The following is a 21,743-nucleotide window of genomic DNA, read 5'->3' as shown; positions in this document are numbered from 1 at the left end:
GAATAAAAATAATTGAATTGTTTAACAAATATAACGTTTAAAACATTTAAAATAAATAATAATAATAATAAAGATTATTTTTTTACATTCATTATAAATTTTTTTTACCTTCATTACAACATTAAGTTATATATAAATATTTTATATCTGATCATTATTTATTTTATTTTATCAAAAATTTATAATATGTTCAATAATGTATAGTTGGATCAAATGACTTTAGTATTTATCCTAAAATTACCTCATTCCAAAAATAAATAAATAAATATATGAAATCAAACCTGAGATAATAAATTCCTATTAACCTTGAGCACTTGCCAAATGATATCACCATGACCATAACTTGAGATTGTAAATTATTTAAGTTCTCTTCAATTCAGATAATGTGACTTATTTATAATCTAGATCCACTTAATCTCAAATAGAGTAGTATAAATATATATATACTTTTTAATCTCACTGTCTAGCCTATCGGCAAAGGAAGGTGAATATCCCAGGTTTCAAACCTTTTGTGATTCTGGGTTCGAGCTTTACGTCTGGTTGAAATGGTTGAGTAGATTTGCGAGATATATGTTTAACCCACGTGAATTAGTTGCACTCGTAAGAAGTTGCGGAACCAGCGTTTCTAAAAAAAAATTAACTCGACATATTTTTTATTTAAAAAAGTTAGAACAATATTTATGAGGTCAATTTGAAGTATTCTTAAGAAGATATCATTATCTCCTATGAGAACTTGAATAGTAACTTCCACATTGAGTTTGTACTTTTTCATTTTTATATGTCACAGATGAACATCTCCCATTTATATACTAGTATTATATATCTCTTTCAAATTTGATGGCTAATAATATTTATTTGGTCATTATCTCGTGCATTCATCCCAAATAATAATAAAAAATCCAATATAGCGGGCTAAAAACTCCCACTTTTCAAAGTTCAACTTCGTTGATCCTAACCAGAATCTTTAAGTTTTAATAAACAAACCAATCCGATAATATTCAATAATATCTCCTTCAAATAGTCAAATGTTGATTTCCATTAAAACCCAATTTTCAAACTTCAATATCCTTTTATCATCTGAAACAATAACAATAACAACAACCATGAACGCTTCCATCTTCTTCGTTTTCCTAATTCTCCTCAACATCATAACATGTTCCGGCCAAAACACTAATTGCCAGCCCTGTGAGAATTTGGGTGGGACTTGCGAGAATGAAAACGGCGGTTTTGTATGTATATGCCACGACGGCCAAGGTAACCCGACGCCGTGCATCATCCCCAAGGATCATAAACGAGATTGGTTGTTGAAGACGGGCATTGCTATTGGTGCGTCGGTGTTCACTCTTCTCGTCGTCGCCTTAGTCATCTTTCTTTATCGTCGTCGAAACAAACAAAGCTCTTACGCGAACTTATCATGGTTAGCTTCTCGACTTACGTGGTCCTCCCAAGCCTCTCCGGGAAAGGATATTGAAAAGGATATCAGAAAGGCGCCAGCAAGTAACTACTTTGGAGTCCAAGTTTTCACGTGTGGTGAGCTCGACAAAGCCACTTGCCACTTTAACTCGAGCCGAGAGCTCGGGGACGGAGGCTTCGCCTCCGTCTACTTAGGCAAGCTTCGCGACGGGCGACTCGTCGCCGTCAAAAGACTACACGACAACAACTACAAGCGATTCGAGCAATTCGTCAACGAAATCGAGCTTCTCGCCCGTCTCCGCCACAAGAATCTCGTAACCTTATACGGTTGCACCTCCTACAAATCACAAACCCCGCTCCTCGTCTACGAGTACATCTCAAACGGGACCATCGCGGATCACCTCCACGGGAAGAGATCCTCCCCCGGATCCCTCTCGTGGAACTCGCGTATGAGCATCGCGGTCGAGACCGCAACGGCTCTTTCATATCTACACGCGTCGGACGTCATCCACCGCGACGTGAAGACCGCGAACATCCTCCTCGACGACAATTTCACCGTCAAGGTTGCCGATTTCGGGCTCTCCCGTCTCTTCCCTACACACGTCACCCACGTCTCAACCGCACCACAAGGCACACCTGGATACGTAGATCCCGAGTACCACAAGTGTTACCAGCTAACCGATAAGAGCGACGTCTATAGCTTTGGGGTGGTTCTCATCGAGCTGATATCGTCAATGCCCGCCGTGGACATTACCAGGCATAGACGCGAGATTAACTTATCCGACATGGCTATCAACAAGATCCAATGCCACACTCTGCACGAGCTTGTGGACCCTGCTATTGGATACGAGTCGGATTACAAGACTAGGATGATGGTCGATAAGGTCGCGGAGTTGGCATTTCAGTGCTTACAAGATTCAAAAGACTTTAGGCCGACAATGGACGAGGTGTTAGAAATCCTACAAGGCATTCAGAAGGAGGGATTCGAATTGAAACACGATGGTGATAGTGAGTTTGTTGATCTTTCTTCTTCTGAATTGTAGAATCTTTATTACCGAAAACATATTGCTAGATAAATTTAGGATATTGTTTCATTGATTCATTTGTAATAATTCAATAATACAATAACAAGAATTTCTATAATCTACTAACCTTAATAGAAGGAAGACATTTTTCTTTACTTTTTTGCCTTGGAGAATCTAAGACATCTAAACTTCTCCCCGCTAACCGTGATTTCAAGAGCCCCGTCCTGGTTATCTTGATTCGACGCAGTCCCCATCAACACACTTTTCTCTTTCTCCAAATTTTCCCTTTCCATTTTCAACCTTGCTTCTTGTCTAGCTATCTCTGCCTGATGAATGAGGAAACAAATGATCAAGATCAAGATAGACAATCTTCAGAAGAATATGGATTTACTATAACAGTTAATACTACATAGAACACAATACCTCTCGTTGAGAAAGCTCAGACTTCCAAGCAGCTTCACGTTCTGCTACCTCACGTTCTCGCTCTTCGATATAGCTCTGCATTTCCCTTTCCTTCATGATTCTATCTTGTATGTCTGCATCGAGCGCCTCTTTCAACTCCTGCACGAACTTGTCCACAACTGCCTTTATTCTCAAAGACATATCTTCCCCAACAAACACACAACCCTTTTCCCCCTTCCTATGTGTGGAAGATCTGTAGATCATTTTCAAGCTGCTAATCGTTATAAAATGTGGAAAATTTCATGCCAAATCATAAGATAAACATCTCAATACTAGTCATTGATGGATTTTAAACTGAAAATACTCAGGTTTTTAGATAGGGCCATTACATCATCATATAGAAAATTCGATTTTAAATGGCATCCAATTGCATAAGTGAATCTAAACCATGGAATGCATCAACTAAGAAATAGAAGTCAAATACATTACAAAGAGAATTGTATCTTCCCTGACATTATATGATTGGGAATACACAAGAACCTAAGATTTAAGGTAGCATTAACATGTAAGTTTGAATCATTAATTAAAACAAAGAACATTCACCACAAATCATTCACATCATAAGTTTGAATCATTATAAAGAAACTAGCAGATTGAGAAGAAGAAAACAACCATTGCAAAGGATAGTTACAGCATATAAACAAGTTTCAGATCAAAACCAGCAAGCTTACAGTCTAATCTAATTGCAGAATACAGCCTCAAAAATCTGATTCATCACTAGATTTGAGTGAAGAAACTATAACAAAAACTGATAAACTGTATGAATAATACAAAATCAATCTTCAGTAAGTAAACTCGATTATATCATATCTACCTACAAACAAGATATGAACTATAGACCTCAATCTACAGTTTCAAATTGTCAGGAGCTAGTGCAAAACAAAACTATTCATCTATTAAACTGTAAAATCGATACTCTAGAGTACCTAATTTTCGATGCTGCTGGCCGGACCTTCCCCGAGGTAATGGCTCCGTTCCTCTAAGATGATCGGAGTCGGAGTCGGAGTCGGAATCGGCGTCGGAATCGGAGTCGGAGCTCGCAGTTGCCGATGATTCTCTCTCACTTATCGTCCGCCCTTGTTTCTCCGTCAACCGCCGTCTACATCCATTTTCAGTTTATATGAGAAAATAAATAAATAAATTGAAAAAGAAAAATCGATAGCCATTCAATGAAGTGGGACCCAATATTTCATTTTTTATTTTATTTTTCTTCTTAGAAATAAAAAGGAAGAGAGAATTAGCCAAATATGTCCTGAACTTTGTAAAAGATGAATAATTGATCATAAAACTTTTTAGTATTTGAATTCTACTTCAATTTTGAAATAAACAGCCTTTTTTAAAATATTATTTTTTTAGTTGAATTAAAATAAAAAGGAAAATGATATGAAATTTCCACGTAAGAGGTACTTTTTGATTTTTTTTGAACAAGTGGGTCTCCCATTTGAAAAGTATTCAAACTTGTATTCGCCCTTTTCCCACCATTTTTATTTTTATCATTTTTAATGTCATTATTTAATATCATATATTATATTAATTTTAAAAAAAACATACATACCTTCAAATGACTAAATATATAAAAGTTCATATCACAAAATTGACTCACCAAACATATTACAAAAACAAGTTGGGAAGGATCCAAAATTCAAATGAGGCAAACATGTTTAAAAATATAACGAGACAATTATGAATAAAACGAGAATGGATAAATGTAAGTTTTGTCTTTTTTTTTAAGAAATCTATATATATATAATGATGCTTAATTTTTAAAGTGTCCGGATTGCCGGGTCGAGAGCTGTGGTTAATTTGGATACTTGGGTCGGATTGTGGGTTGACCCGTTTTTAAATTTAAAACGGTTAAAAATAAAATTAAAAATGCTAGAGGTATGTTTCGAACTTGCAACCTAACAAAACAAGTACAACTCTTTAACCAACTAGGCTACAAAGACTTTATATTTTAAATTCAACACCAAATTTGATAAACGCGGGACGTTTTAATATTAATATAAGTTCAACTTTTTAACTAACTAATCTATATATATATAATGATGCTTAATTTTTAAAGTGTCCGGATTGCCGGGTCGAGAGCTGTGGTTAATTTGGATACTTGGGTCGGATTGTGGGTTGACCCGTTTTTAAATTTAAAACGGTTAAAAATAAAATTAAAAATGCTAGAGGTATGTTTCGAACTTGCAACCTAACAAAATAAGTACAACTCTTTAACCAACTAGGCTACAAAGACTTTATATTTTAAATTCAACACCAAATTTGATAAACGCGGGACGTTTTAATATTAATATAAGTTCAACTTTTAACTAACTAATATATAATGATGTTGAGTAAATGGATACTTGGGTCGGATTATGGGTTGACTCACCCATAAACTTAAAACGGTTAAAAAATGTCAAAAAATGTTATCCGTAATTTGATAAACGCGGGACGTTTTAATATTAATATAAGTTCAACTTTTTAACTAACTAATCTATATATATATAATGATGCTTAATTTTTAAAGTGTCCGGATTGCCGGGTCGAGAGCTGTGGTTAATTTGGATACTTGGGTCGGATTGTGGGTTGACCCGTTTTTAAATTTAAAACGGTTAAAAATAAAATTAAAAATGCTAGAGGTATGTTTCGAACTTGCAACCTAACAAAACAAGTACAACTCTTTAACCAACTAGGCTACAAAGACTTCATATTTTAAATTCAACACCAAATTTGATAAACGCGGGACGTTTTAATATTAATATAAGTTCAACTTTTTAACTAACTAATCTATATATATATAATGATGCTTAATTTTTAAAGTGTCCGGATTGCCGGGTCGAGAGCTGTGGTTAATTTGGATACTTGGGTCGGATTGTGGGTTGACCCGTTTTTAAATTTAAAACGGTTAAAAATAAAATTAAAAATGCTAGAGGTATGTTTCGAACTTGCAACCTAACAAAACAAGTACAACTCTTTAACCAACTAAGCTACAAAGACTTTATATTTTAAATTCAACACCAAATTTGATAAACGCGGGACGTTTTAATATTAATATAAGTTCAACTTTTTAACTAACTAATCTATATATATATATAATGATGCTTAATTTTTAAAGTGTCCGGATTGCCGGGTCGAGAGCTGTGGTTAATTTGGATACTTGGGTCGGATTGTGGGTTGACCCGTTTTTTAATTTAAAACGGTTAAAAATAAAATTAAAAATGCTAGAGGTATGTTTCGAACTTGCAACCTAACAAAATAAGTACAACTCTTTAACCAACTAGGCTACAAAGACTTTATATTTTAAATTCAACACCAAATTTGATAAACGCGGGACGTTTTAATATTAATATAAGTTCAACTTTTTAACTAACTAATATATAATGATGTTGAGTAAATGGATATTTGGGTCGGATTATGGGTTGACTCACCCATAAACTTAAAACGGTTAAAAAATGTCAAAAAATGTTATACGTAATTTTTTTTTACGATTTTTATATTATTACTCGTGCAAATGCACGGGCTAAATGCTAGTTAGATAAAAAGTAGTAGTTAATTAAATTAAAATTTTAAGAATTAGGGATATAACGACTCATTTATACCGTATTTTTTTTGGATTGTATTTAGCCCACTCGAGCCCTTAAATAAATCCACTCTTGAAAATAATGACCCATAATTACAACAATGGATTTCAGCTTAGTCCGAATATTAGAATAAAAATGTAGCATGATTATCTAGTTTTAAAAAAATATTAAATTTAATTTATTATTTATTTAATTTTTAAAAAATGACAAAACAAATATTTATCCATTCGTTATATCCACAAATTTTATTTTATTTTTTAAGCCCATTCCAAACAATTTAAAGTCCACATCAACTCTAATTTTTAAATTCGTCCCTTTATGACATTATAAATTTTAATATATTGTGTCATTCAAACTACGTATTAAAATTGTATTTTTAAAATTATATATATTAATAAGTTAAAAAAATCACTTATTATTGATATAATTATTTATCTAAAATATCATGTATAATACTACTTCATATATAAAAATTACAAATACCTCCATATTTGACCATGTTTAGAAACACTTCGAAACTGGAGTGAACGGATAAATGTTATTAAAAACAAGTATAAACCAAGAATATTATTTTATCTGAATCAGTTATTAAAAAAAAGTATAAATTTTAAACAAATTAGAAAAATACAGACATGTCAGTTTTCACAATTTCAACATAAGTAAGTGACAAGAGTCTATTTATTTATCAAAGATTCTTTTCCCACTTAATTACAAAAATAAAAAAAATAAAATATACAACATTATTAAGATTACATTTGTATCATTAAAAAAATTACATTGAAGATCATAAAATAAAACAACAAAAATATATACAAACTACCCATTTGGTAGCTAGAGAAAACAAAATTAAGATTACATTTGTATCATTAAAAAAATTACATTGAAGATCATAAAATAAAACAACAAACATATGTACAAACTACCCATTTGGTAGCTAGAGAAAACAAAATTAAGTAAATGGTTCTTTTTAGTCTCTTCAAAGAACATCTAATTAAGTTTATGCACAAACTTAAGAACTCCTTCATACTATTTACACAAATAGTAATCAACCAAGTGACTTGTGTTGGATCGATCGTGGTCCATGGATGATGGATGAAGGGTTTGAAATATTATTACACATAACAATAGTAATATCTACACCTTCAACTTCTGAATTAGTCATCCATAGTCAAATAAGAAGTTATGTTAGTTGCATCATTGTTCAAATAAGGGTTTTGGATATTATTATTCACAATGACACTATATCCCGGTTGAACGTCTGAAATAAAACATTCATTTAATAACGTGTCACATATATTGTCGGGTACATTACTATTAGTATCACCAATTTTAATTGATTTATCCGGTAGACAAGCATGCATATAGAAATTGTTTGATCTCGTATGAATGTTTTGATGATTGTTGTAATATTGTTGACATATCATTTGATCACCTGCGCATTAACATGCATCATATTATTGTGACGCCTATAGGAAGATAGTTTACAACCAAAAAAATATACAAATAGCTTGGTACCTTGAGTTTGCTCATCGTATTCCTCTAGTGAATGCCAATTATCGTAAGCTTCTTTAACTAAGCTCTACAAATACGTTTACAAGTTTCTAAATTCAATAACTTTTTCATGATACTACTCACCCTACGATATGAAATGTGAGACTTACCCTAATAACGGCATTCGATGAGTCTACCTTATGAAATGTTTGGCCATCAATTATAGCCTTCACCACTTGACAAATAGGATTCAAGAAGAGGATATAATTGTTTCTCCTATGTATGTAGACCTTATTGTCTAAGATGCATGTCTTAGCTTGCTTGACAATCACATTCCAAATTTTGTCCGACATCATATTTCCAAATATCTGTTTGAAATGTTCACCAAATATGTAGATTTGTCAAAGAAAATCATATAATCTTACTCCTAACGAAACAAAAGAAGATAAGTGCTTCATAATAAAAGTAAGGTTTAGTAGGTACATCTCGAAGTCTTAAGTGGTCGACGTAATAGAGTTTCAAGAAGTCTTGGACATTTTTAATGCCAGCTGAGTTTAGCCTTCTAAGAAAAACTCCTTGTTTTCCAATCTTCTCGAGCCTCCATAGCTCATCTCGCAACATTGGTGGATGGTTCTTCTTGTACACTATATTTGGAAACCAAAAAGGATCAATTTTTCGTTTAGAAACAATTAGTCATGCATGCAAAGTTATTTGTCATTTAGAAGTTTTAAAATATTTCACTTGAGTTAAAAAAAAGAGCAAGTAGAAGCTTACATTCTCCTCGATGATCCTTAACAACGAAAGCCTCGGTCAAAGCCTCGCGAACTTGAACATCATCTCCACCCCCTTGTACAACCCTAACTCCTATCCGAAACTTCCGGCTCTTAAGCCAACTCGAATTATCGGTGATCTCAATTTTCCCAACAAGAGCATAACCGTCTCTCATACTAACCATCAATTCTCCAACCAATAGTGGTCTTTTCCCATCCCTCGCCTTAACTATACTTCTTTCAAACTCATCCGAGGTCCAATTGGTTTGGTCTCCATCAGAAAACTCGCCATCAATGACAACAAGTTCCAACTTTAGAGGTGTCGATAACACAAAATTCTCATCTCGGTTTAAGTTCACGAGGAAGATTTTAAGAGGGTTCTTGTCTATGTCTGTTATTTTGGTTCCAGTGAATATGGGAAGACAAAGTCTATTCGAAAACTTTAAAGTTAGTAACGGATGTATTTCAGTTTGAAAAGATGGAGTTTTGCTTAGAGTTGACATTAATAGAATTCTTTTTAATTCACCTTCCACTTCTTCACAAACCTGAAAAAGTCATAGAATTAAAATTGCTTCTAGAAGTTTGATGGTTAGTTAAGATCACATCATATCATTCAATATAATAAAAAAATCTTAAATTTTAAAAACAATTTCATACCACTTTTCTAAGGATTGGTTCCAAGATGGAGCAAAAGTCCTTCATGAATTTCTCCGGGTTCTTTGTAACTTCCTTGATCATTCTACATCATAAGATAGTTCAAGTGTCAAGATTAGTTTTTAAAAGAAATTTCACGGTTTGGTTTCGAATATTGTTTAGAACACCTTAAATGGAAGTGGGGTAACACTAGTTTCTTATAATAATAATAAAAAAAATCGGAGAATGATATGTAAAAAGAGATTTACGGAAGAAAAGACGGTAGGTTGGTTCGTTTTGCTGGTGGCTGTTCTTGATTCTTGCCGGAATAATCATCGGAAAGACGTTTGGCAGCCATATCAATATATTGATCGAGTGTAATTTCAGAGAAAGAGAGATTTTTCTTTGGGTTTAAATGACTATTGTTGCTCCTTTAAGTAGGCAATGATTTTCCAAATTACAGATTTAAAACATTAATTATAAAAAATTCAAGGGATATATGAAAGTTCATTGAAGCATAAAGGAAATATCCAGGCAGCAGAGCAATTTTATTTTCATATACTTGTAAATATATAATTCTAACAGAAAAAATCAATAAATCTTTAACCAGTTGGTTTTAATTTAAATAAAAATAAATTACAGCAATCCATTATAGTAACTCGAGTAATAAAATTCATGTATAAAAATTAAAATTAATGAATTCTATATAAATAATAAGAATGTATTAAAATGTATAAATTATATAGGTTATTAAACCATCTCCAACTTAAAAATTCATTCTCAAACTCAATAACAGTCACATCAAATATAAATTTATCTTTAACCAGAAAACTCATTTTCAAACTAAAAAGAATATTTTTAGTATATTTTTTTATATCATTTTTTTTTAACTTTTTTAATACTAACTATATATTTATAGATTTTACAAATTGAACCACAATATTTTTTTCATTCAATTGGAGAAAATTATGATAAAATTAATTATAAATTAATAATTTATATACATAAAAAAAATTAAACATCATTAAATAAATACAAATTAAATTATACGAGTATGAAAAAATTAATCAAAACAAACATTATTAAAAATCAAATTAAAAATTATTAAATAAACACAAATAAATATATATATATATATATATATTAATAAAAAGATATACGATAAAAACAAAATAATTAAGCAAATAAATAAATTATATACAATACTAAATATATAAAATATATACTAATAGTTAGAGGACTACATTTTAATTTATTTTTTTTAGTTTTTGAATAGGGTAAACACAAATTTGGGTTTTTTTATTTGTAGGAGGGAGAAGGATGAAAAACTCATTTTGGCAATGAATTTGGGCATGAGTTAGATTTTAGGTGTGGATTGGAGGTGCTCTTACCATCTTTAACCTAAAAATTTATTCTCAAACTCAAAATGTAAAATGCGGTAAATATCAGGTAAATATCACGTCTAAACCGTAATTCAATCAAACTTAAAAACTCATTTTCAAAACTCAAGAGAATATTTTAGGAATATTTTTTTATACAAACTTTTTAACCTTTTCAATAACTATCTATATATTTATCAATTTTACAAATTAAATCTCAATATTTTTATGAAGTCATCCCATTAAAAAATTGATTGATTGTTAATTTATATTATATTTTTAATTATTGTGAAAAATGTAATTTTTATTTTTAAGAATTAGAAAATATGTATTTTTAATTAATGTAAGAAATTTAATTTTTATTTTTATGTATTTTTATGAAATGTAATTATTGTATTTTTTTTAGTTTTTAGTTCTTAGTTTTTTTATTAATATTATTTATTATTTTAAATTTATGATATGTAAAAATTATTAATAAAAATATATAAGAAAAAAACAAAAAAATTAAATATATAAATAAATTATATACATAACTAAATATAAAAATTCAATTAAATTAAAACTTTGAAATAAATTATATAAAAAGTTAAACATCTAATCAAAACCTCTATAAACTTGAAGGGCCTATTTATAATTTTATTAAATTTTGGGTTTGAGGAACATATTATTTACGTTGTTTAGAGAGCATATGATGTAGTATGGTTGGAGCAGAAAACGGTAATGGGAATAAGTTTGCAAAGTGTTTAGGTTGGGTATACAAATATATATATATTTTATTAGTATAAATATTATTATTTTAATATATTTTGTGTTTTGGTGGGTGGTATAAAAAAAAAAGTAAAAAGTGTAAAAGTTTAATTTATTTTTATACTTTTATAATTTATTTCATAGTAGTTTGTATTAACTAGATTAAATTTTATAAAAAATAATATTTAATTATTGTATAAATATATTTTTATAATAAATATTATTATTATATATTTATATTATTTTATATATAATTTCTTATCATTTAATTTATTTATATATTAATTAATATTTAATAATTATTTTAAAATTTATGTATTATTATTAAGTGAAAATCCCATTCTAATTTCATTTATAAAAAAAAGAAACTTAAATATTTGTGGAATTGAAATTAAAAATTTATAAAATAATAATAATAAACTAACTACCTGAAGTAGATTATGGATTTAAATCACGAATGAAATATGATAATCATCGGTTAGTGATGCATAACTGAGTCTTTCTTCCAATGGATGCGAATGAGAGGTATATCGAGAATTAGTCTCGAGAGAGAAAATACTAAGTTTGTCCATCATCCAAAGATATAAGATGAGTGGGAAACATCATCCTCTTCTAGTTTAACGGTAATAAGATGTGGATACTAACCTTAAGTTCCTAAGTTCGATGCGGCAAGTTATGCGCCTAATTAAATGATTAAGTGTGTTTGCGGACTACATACTTAATCCGTTGTCCCATTTTAATTCAAAAAAAGATGAGCGGGAAATCTTTCTATGATATACAAGGACCGCTCAAGACCAGGTGATTGAGACCAAGCGAAGTCTCAGTTAGGATCATGCAATATATGTATGTTAGTACCACCGTTCTAGACAAGAAGGCGAGAAGCGTGGTTGTCATAGCAAAAAATTAAACGGTTGGTGAAAACATTTTGAAATATGTCCTAAGGAGGTTGACATCTTTTCCAAAGGAGCAAGGAAAAAATGCTCTGTATATGAGACCATAGGATAACCCTAAACTACTTTAAGATAGGGTTGCCATTAGTTGTGATACGATGACATGACGACTAATGACAATGAGTGTTTGCACACCATCTGCTCCACATGCGTGCCATCAAGCACACGTGTCGACTCTTAAATGGGCCAAGGAGAGGATGTTATCAAGGGAAAAAAAATGCTCGAAATATATCCTATGCATCTTCTAAATACTTAGACGCGAATGAATATAGTTTTTTTTTCTTCAAAAATATGTATAAATAAAATAAATGAACATAGAATATTATATAAGTAATATTTAAAATTACTTTTTTTTTGACAAAATATAAAAATTAATAATGAGAAAAATATATATATTTATATATATAATAAGATAGAAAATATAATTACTTATATATAAATTAATAATTAAAAGATATTAGACAACCAATTTTAACTCTATTGATTTATAAAATTTTCAAATAATTTTTCTAAAGTTATAGACTTGTCAAATTATTTTGGAATAACTTGTATACATCAAATTTTAAAATAATTAAAATTTGAGAAAAAAAAATAAATAACTATTTTGGAAAAATATTATATCTTTTTATCCTAAAATACTTAAAAGTAATAATATAATTATTATATTGATAAAAAATTGTATACATTTATCAAAAAAAATAACTAAAATCAAGATAAAAAGATAATATGTATAAATAATTATTATAAAAAAATGTTGTATTCATTTATTCTAAAATAATTAAAATTAAAATAAATAATTGTTATAGAAAAATATTGTATCCAATAATTTTAAAATAATTAAAATTAGAATAATTTGTAGTAGAGTCGGTCTCATGTTTTGGGCTACCCTAGTTTTAATAGAAATAAAAGTTTATTTTTTTATTGCACTAGCTCTTTATTAAAAATTGATATTTTTTTTCTAAGTTTGAACTTATAACCAATTTAAAATTTTAAGTTTCTAACTTGAACCACTAAACTACATCATGTTATATGTTTAAAAAACTCATAAACTTATTTAAATATCTTATATATTTTATTAAATGGGTCTTTGGGAAGTGGGCTACCCTAGGCTTATCCTATTTATGATTAAAGTATACAAAATAATAAATGATAAGCCAAAATAAATTTATATCATTCAATTAAATTTGGTATGTTTTGTTGTGAGAGGAAAAAAAAGATAGTGCCAAATATGGTCAAAAGGTTGTTTGACCCAAATAAAAAAAGCTTAAAGGCTTAAAGCCACATGGGCAGGAGACGGCTAGATGGACGGAATGCCCAAAAATGCCAACAAAGCTTTCAAGCGAGGCCTATTGCGCGTCCGCAACCAAGGTTTCGACTTCTTCATCGCGACGAACTTCACCCTTTCTTAACCAAAACAGAATATTCGAGAAGCATTTCCTTCGCATCCATAGCTCGTCTTTTTAGCACTGTGGATAAAATTCCTCTAAAGGGATAAGAAGTCAATATAGCTTTTATCATAAATTCCACAACCGACTCGACCACTTATTCGGCTCAAGTCTCCTATGAAAATATGGCCCTAGGTAAAGACAAAGAGAACAAACTCAACCACAAACCACAAGTCCTCTTCAACAAAAAATCTGCCATTAATTTTTTTTTTAAATCTTTTCGGTTTTTAAATATTATTGTAAAGATACTTAAAGCTCCATTATGCCTCGTACAAAAGCTTTAACAAATGTCAATGAGTGATTTTCAACTCACTTTAAATTATGATAATATTGTAAATTTGTAATTGATATTATGAACTGAATTTTACACCTCCAAGTTCATATGTTATTCAAAAATTAATAATCTCCAAGACATGATTATTCAATTTTAGAGAATCGGTAGTCAAAATTCTCATTTCGCTATAATCAAAACTCAATTCAATAATCATTATATTTTTCTTTTGTATTTTCTTTTTATGAAATAAATGATTTAGTTACATAATCTTAATTAATGTCTTGATTTATTGTTAATTATTTTAGAATTTATAAATTAATTTATAAATTGAGAATGTCTATACTAGCTTAAGTTTAATTCTAAGTTTTTTTTTTATAAATTATGATATATCTTAAATTTTAATATTTAATGTTAACAACTTAAGTTTAATAATTTTTTTTATAATTTATGATGTCTTAAATCTTAATACATAATGTATTATATTTATAAACTAGGAAGATCCCCGTACGATACACACAGATAAAAATATATTGTTACAACGTCCCACGTTCATTAAATTTGGTGTTAAATTTAAAATATAAAGTGTTATCAGTCTAGTTGGTTAAAAAATTATACCTATTTGGTTAGGTTGCGAGTTCGAAACATACTTAAAACATTTTTAATTTTATTTTTAACCAATTTAAGTATGGGCGGGTCAACCCAGAATCTGACCCAAATATCCATTTACTCTCACATATATATCCAAATTAACCACAGTTCTCGACCCGACAATCCGGACACTTTCAAAATTAAGCATCATTTTATATATATATATATATATATATATATATATAGAGAGAGAGAGAGAGAGATTAGTTAGTTAAACATGTCCCGCATTTATCAAATTTAGTGTTGAATTTGAAATATAAAGTGTTATTAGCCTAGTTGGTTAAAGAGTTGTACTTATTTTGTTAGGTTGCGAGTTTGAAACATATTTATAGCATTTTTAATTTTATTTTTAACCGTTTTAAGTTTATGGGTGAGTCAACCCAGAATCTGACCCAAATACCCATTTATTCTCATATATATATATATATATATGCAAATTAACCATAGCTCTCGACCTGGCAATCCGGACACTTTCAAAATTAAGCATCATTATATATATATATATATATATATATATATATATATATATATATATATATTAGTTAATTAAAAATATTCTGCATTCATCAAATTTGGTGTTGAATTTAAAATATAATGTGTTATTAGGCTAGTTGGTTAAAGAGTTGTACTTATTTTGTTAGGTTGCGAGTTTGAAACATATCTATAGCATTTTTAATTTTATTTTTAACCGTTCTAAATTTATGGGCGGGTCAACCCAGAATCCGACCTAAATATCCATTTACTCTCACATATATATCCAAATTAACCACAGCTCTCGGAACGGCAATCCGGACACTTTCAAAATTAAGCATCATTATATAGATTAGTTAGTTAAAAATGTTCCGCGTTCATCAAATTTGGTGTTGAATTTGAAATATAAAGTGTTATTAGTCTAGTTGGTTAAAGGGTTGTATTTGTTTTGTTAAGTTGTGAGTTCGAAACATATCTATAGCACAACTCTCGGAACGACAATTCAGACACCTTCAAAATTAAGCATCATTATATATATATAATATGAAAAAATTGTATAAAAAAAATGCAAGGAGCTCTTGTTGCATCACTAGAATTCTTGTTTTGAATATAAAACAAAACATTTCTTGTATTGAGACAATAATAGAGTGATACTCTTTATTTTAGTCCATATATGTTTTTTAATATAATTATTTTATAATTTAGTTCTGTTGTAAAAACATAATTACATTATATCAAGTAGACTCAATGTATTTTTTTTCACAAGTTTAAATTTAATTTGTATATTTAATTTATACTAGTTTATATTTAATTTGTATATATTTTGTTTCTATAAAGTTCATCATTACTATATTTATTTTAATTTTGTATGATACAAAATTTGAATTTAAATTATACCTCCCGAACTCTTGGGACCGGCTCTGTATAGGGAGCAGATCCTCCGCTACCAAATAAGTATGCTACCTCTGTTGCCTCTCACAAGGAGAGGGGCAATATGGTAAATAAATGAAACGGTACTTATTTACCATATTGCTCCTCTCCTTGTGAGAGGCAACAGAGGTAGCATGTTTATTTGGTAGCAAAGGATCTCAAATGCTCTGGTATAGTGCAGTAGCCATAAATGATGATGTTTTTATTGTCGCATAATATTTAGATTAATTTTCGAGATTAGCTTTCTAAATTAGTGTAAGGTTGGATTATACATTAATATAATTTTATATAGGTTCAAGTTTATTAAATTGGAAAATATTAAATATGAAAAATCATATATTCAACCTCTATTTTTATAGTGCAATTATTTATTTATTTAAATTATTTAAAATTTAAATGTTATATTATAAATATAGTATGTTAAACTTTTATTCATATTATGAATTTATTTTTATTTAATATAATTAATATAATTTTTCTAAATGAGACAATTTCATAATTTAATTTATATCAAAATAAATTTAAAATGTAATAAAATATATATTTTAACTTTTATTAATATACAAATATAATTTTTAAATGAATATTAATTTTATAAATCACTAATATTAAACTTTTTATTTAATATAATTTATATTAAAAATAAATAAAGAATAATTTTTATATTTTAATAGATAAAAATAGTAATAAGATGATTGATATGATAAATTAATTTTAAGATAAAAAAAAATAATATAATAATCACTCAACATCATAAAGTTTTAAGGGCTTATTTAAGATTTTTTATTTTATAAATAAAAAATAAAAAGATAAGATATTTAAATTTTTATTTGTTAAATTATTATAATATTTTTGTATTTAAAATTTAAATTTTTTAAAAATAAAAATAAAATTATTTTAAATAAATGAAACAAATATTTTGATGATAATGTTTGAAAACACTCTGAAGTGAAATTGAAATTGAAACTTAACTAACCAATATAATTAAATTTGTTAATATATACCTAATTAAAATATATTCTAAAACATTATTTCATTTAAATTAATATGTTAATAAAATATTATAAAAAACTATAATTTTTTAGTAAATTAAAAAAACACTCCTACAAATCCAACTCTAACTCAGATGGACATTTTCAAATAGGGCAATGTGATATTAAAAAAATATATAAATTCCAAAATAATCTAAATAAAAATAAACTAACTCTAATAACTAAAAATATCGGTATATATTGTTATTCGGTTAGAACATCTCCAACTCACTAAAAATATCGGTATATATTGTTATTCGGTTAGAACATCTCCAACTCACTTCTAAGTCTAACGACATACAAGAAGTTTCAACCCATCATCAAACTCATATGATTCATTTCCCTTTTAAAATTATATAGGCGTATCTACCAAAAAAAGACTATTTTATATATATTTCAGGTTTAAAGTTATAGATTTTTTATATAATTTATTTATATATTAATCTTGTTTATATAATTTATTTTATTTTTTATATATTTTTTTAATATATTAACTTTGTTTTTTTATATATTTATATAATTTATTTATATATTAATTTTATTTATTTATATATATTTAATTATTTTTTTATTTAAATAGAAAAATTATTAAAGTTTAATTTGTAAAATTTATAAATATGTAGATAATATTGAAAATATTAAACAGTTAATAAGAAATAAAATATTATAAAAATATATTTTTGAGTTTGAAAATGAATTTTTGAATTAAAGATAATGTTGATTTCAGGATACTGCATTTTGGGTGTTTGAATGGAGTTAAGAGTTGGAGATGCCCTATCGCATCGCAAATATGCGTATTTAATGTTCAAATACCCAAAATCTTTTACAAAAATAAATTAGTTCTCTAGTAACCTTGGTTAATTTTATATATTTAATTTTTTATATAATTTATTTATATGTTTAACTTTTTATTATTATTTTATATTTTTTATTCATACTTATTTTTATATATTATGAATTTATAATAATGAACATAATTGTTTAAAAAAAACTTTAAGAAATAACTAAATAATTTTATTGGGTGCAATTTATAAAGTTGATATATATATATATATATATATATATATATATATATATATATATATATATATATATATATATATATATATATATATATATATATATATATATATATATATTTGAGAAAGTTAAAAAATTTGTATACAAAAATATTATGGAAATATTTTTTTAAGTTTGAAAGAGTTTTTGGGTTGAAAATAAATTAATGTTTGTCAATTACTAAATTTTGAGTTTGAAAATTAGTTTTTGGGTAGGAAATTATCCTAATACTCTATTTAAAATTCTATTTTTATATTATATATATTTAAAATTAATATTATTATAAAAAATTAAACTTAATTATTTGTTATTAAATATGAACAATAAATAGATATATTTATTATATTATATATTTAATTATTTATATATATATATATATATATATATATATATATATATATATATATATATATATATATATATCCCACTTAATCATTATAAAATTTCTTGAATATTTAAATAACTTAATTCATCAAATTAAAGTGAAGAAATCCTCATAATAATAATCACCCATTACTTTTTAAACAACCAAAATTTTTTAAAAACTTTATTACGAAAAAGTTGCTATAGTGGTTGTTAAGGTATTTTATAATAAAAATTAATTGTACGCTTTAGTATTTCTTTTCAACTATAAATGTCACTTAAAATACAAATAAAAATATTAAAATATTATTATTTTTATATAATTAAAATTATTTATTAAATAAAAATAAATATGACTCAATTATTATTTGAGACTCGAATTTTGTCGTTTTCACCGAACGAGACTCTAACTTTAAATTGTGTTATATACGATGAAACTATTAAAATTTAGTCATTTGATATTATTTTTTTTAAAAAATAAAACGCTTATTATCTTATTCAACTTATTATTTTTATTTCTGAAAAGATAAAACGCTTATTATCTTATTCAACGTACTATTTTCATTTTTCTAATTAATTTGACCTGTTTTTAAATAAAATAATATTTAGAAACGTTTTAGACTTTTTTTTAATTGAATATGGTTTTCAAAATTTGCACATTTTAATTTATTAAAGTTGATTTTAATCTTATTAATTTTTTGATTTTTTTTAATATAGATATATTTTATTTTTATTTTTTAAATTTAATTTGAACATATTTATGTTTAAATATCTTAAAAAAACATGTAATGTATGAAAATATATTGAAAAATAGAAAAATGTTTTTTATTTTATTTTAAAGATTTGATAAATTAATTAAGTAAAAAATATTACTAAAATAAAAAACAAAATACAAACATTTATTATTTTGAAAAAGTTTTAAATAATTTATTTTTCAACTTAAAAATTTATCTAATTTTTTTTTTCTTACTCTCTTAAAATTTTGCAGTTTCAAATTTTTATGTTTTTTCCCTAAATAATATATTTAAAATTATATTAATTAATCTACCTAAATAATATATTTAAAATTATATTAATTAATTTATTTTTTATATTATTATATTATTTAAAAAACATAAAATTAACAGAAAAGAAACAAAATTATTGATTTATTTATATTTTTTTTGTAAAATATATATTATTAAACTAAAATTTTATAAAATTTATATTTATAATATATATATTAGAAAGTTTAAAAAAAATTATAAATTAATTGGTTAATATTTAAAAGAATATAAATTTTATTATATGATTTTATCGTATATCGTCTGCAGTTGTTACTAAATAGTGGCAGTAAGAATAATTTAAGTTTTGTAATAAATATATTTATTCGAAAATAATTAATATTATTTTTTTAAATATATATTTTTCAAATTTTATAAATTTATAAATAATTATCTTAATATTTTTATTTTAGTTTTTGATAATAATGTAACCATTTAAATATTTAAATTTTTATGTATTTTTCTTAAATAATATATTTAAAATATATATTAACTAATTTATTTGATATATTATTATATTATTTAAAAAATAAAATTATTGTAAAATATATATTATTAAACTAAATTTTTATAAAATTTATATTTTAGTTTTTAAAAATATTTATTAAATAGAAAGTTTAAAAAATTATAAATTGGTTTTTTAATATTTAAAAGAATATAAATAACTATAATAATAATATCAATTTATTTATTAAAATATAATAATTATTAAACTAATTTTTTAATAAATTTATATTTTCCCCTTTTTTTTATAATATTAACAAAATTAATTATGAACTTCCTAATATATTTTAATTCTGAATAATTTATTATTAAACTAAAACTTATATTTTAGTTTATATATTATTGATAAAAACTAAAAATTAAATTTTAATATTTAAATTATTATAAATAACTATAATAATATTTATAATAATTATGTAAAATATATAATTAGATTTTATAATAAGTTAATTTGTTATTTGTTTTTATTATTAAACTATTATATATATATTTAAATAAAATTTTAATTTTAGGTTTTATGTATTAAGATTAATTTTTTAAATAAAATTATTTTATATAATTATTTGAGAATTAGATAAGAAAATAAAATATATTTGTTTATAAATATATTATGAAATAAAGGAATATAACTAAAGTTTATAAAGTTAATAAAATTTATATTTTAGTTTTTTTATAATATTAATTAGAAAGAAATCAATTTTTTTAATTACTATAAATAATTATAATAATATCAATGTTATAACATTTTTATAAAATTTATTTTTATTAAAATATATTTTTATTATTTTTATATAAACATTGATAATAAGTTATTTTATTAATTTTATATTATATTAAAATATTTAATTAAATATTATAAAAGTTTTATAAAAATATGAAAGACTAAAAATAATTTATTTTAAATAAATTTAAGGCTTTAGAATATATATTAGAAAAAAAAATTCAAAATTCAAAATTTAAAATTTTATAAATAATTATAATATTAAAATAATATAATGTTGAAGGGTATCTAATTTTGCTCTTAAATGTATAATCATTTAAATTTTGGTTAGTGATGCAGATTTGTTGATTAATTCAATTGAAGTTAATATAAATATTTTAAGTGGATTTATTATTATTATTTTCAATTCCATAAATAATTAAGTTTCTTTTTTATAAAATAAATTATGGTGGATTTTCACTTACAGCATAATTTATGGATTTTGATTTTTCTGATTTTTTTATAAATAAATGTTTAATTCAATTGTATCTCAAATATTCTCTTATAATACATTGACCAATTTAAATAAAAAAATCAAGATTTTTCATTTAATAACCTTTATAATTATGATTTCAACTTTAATAAAGTTTTTTTATTGATAATTATATTACTAACCCTCAATTCACTTACACTTACTATAAATATTATTTGAAGAAAATTGTATTATATGATAAATTGTGTTATTGAAATACTTATAACTGATTTATACTAAAATAATAACATTATTGTGCCTCAACTATATATCCATATTATATCTAAGCAAACAATTCCAACAAAAA

General features: G+C 25.5%; 3 protein-coding genes across 3 annotated transcripts; 1 reads left to right on the top strand and 2 right to left on the bottom strand.

Annotated features, from left to right (window-relative positions):
• Window positions 1-1,103: 1,103 nt before the first annotated feature.
• On the top strand, window positions 1,104-2,456 carry LOC124935591 (LEAF RUST 10 DISEASE-RESISTANCE LOCUS RECEPTOR-LIKE PROTEIN KINASE-like 1.2). Its single transcript, XM_047476015.1, has one exon. It carries the CDS (start codon window positions 1,104-1,106, stop codon window positions 2,454-2,456), a length of 1,353 nt encoding a protein of 450 aa, XP_047331971.1.
• Window positions 2,457-2,482: 26 nt separating this feature from the next.
• On the bottom strand, window positions 2,483-3,999 carry LOC124934321. The gene is made up of 3 exons (XM_047474837.1): window positions 3,827-3,999; window positions 2,862-3,093; window positions 2,483-2,764 (listed from the first exon to the last, which is right to left on the bottom strand). The coding sequence occupies exons 2-3, from the start codon at window positions 3,039-3,041 to the stop codon at window positions 2,591-2,593; spliced, it is 354 nt and encodes a 117-aa protein (XP_047330793.1). The 5' UTR covers window positions 3,042-3,093; window positions 3,827-3,999; the 3' UTR covers window positions 2,483-2,590.
• On the bottom strand, window positions 3,683-9,718 carry LOC124935590 (protein SAR DEFICIENT 1-like). The gene is made up of 9 exons (XM_047476014.1): window positions 9,630-9,718; window positions 9,385-9,466; window positions 8,732-9,272; window positions 8,441-8,601; window positions 8,128-8,325; window positions 7,982-8,045; window positions 7,751-7,898; window positions 3,827-3,999; window positions 3,683-3,714 (listed from the first exon to the last, which is right to left on the bottom strand). Exons 1-9 carry the CDS (start codon window positions 9,716-9,718, stop codon window positions 3,683-3,685), a joined length of 1,488 nt encoding a protein of 495 aa, XP_047331970.1.
• Between the last annotated feature and the right edge of the window lie 12,025 nt (window positions 9,719-21,743).

The sequence above is a fragment of the Impatiens glandulifera genome, chromosome 4, assembly GCF_907164915.1.
Source record: "Impatiens glandulifera chromosome 4, dImpGla2.1, whole genome shotgun sequence".
NCBI lineage: Eukaryota > Viridiplantae > Streptophyta > Magnoliopsida > Ericales > Balsaminaceae > Impatiens > Impatiens glandulifera.
Note: the sequence above shows the minus strand (reverse complement) of the source record. Positions and strands in the feature narration are given on the sequence as shown.

Coding starts and splice junctions, on each gene's coding strand:
- LOC124935590 (XM_047476014.1), bottom strand. CDS start 9,718: ATGGCTGCCAAACGTCTTTCCGATGATTATTCCGGCAAGAATCAAGAA. Junction 8,046..8,127: donor CATCGAATGCCGTTATTAGG/GTAAGTCTCACA, acceptor ACGTATTTGTAG/AGCTTAGTTAAAGAAGCTTA. Junction 4,000..7,750: donor CCCGACAATATATGTGACAC/GTTATTAAATGA, acceptor AAATGGATGTAG/ACGGCGGTTGACGGAGAAAC.
- LOC124935591 (XM_047476015.1), top strand. CDS start 1,104: ATGAACGCTTCCATCTTCTTCGTTTTCCTAATTCTCCTCAACATCATA.
- LOC124934321 (XM_047474837.1), bottom strand. CDS start 3,041: ATGTCTTTGAGAATAAAGGCAGTTGTGGACAAGTTCGTGCAGGAGTTG. Junction 2,765..2,861: donor CTGAGCTTTCTCAACGAGAG/GTATTGTGTTCT, acceptor CTCATTCATCAG/GCAGAGATAGCTAGACAAGA.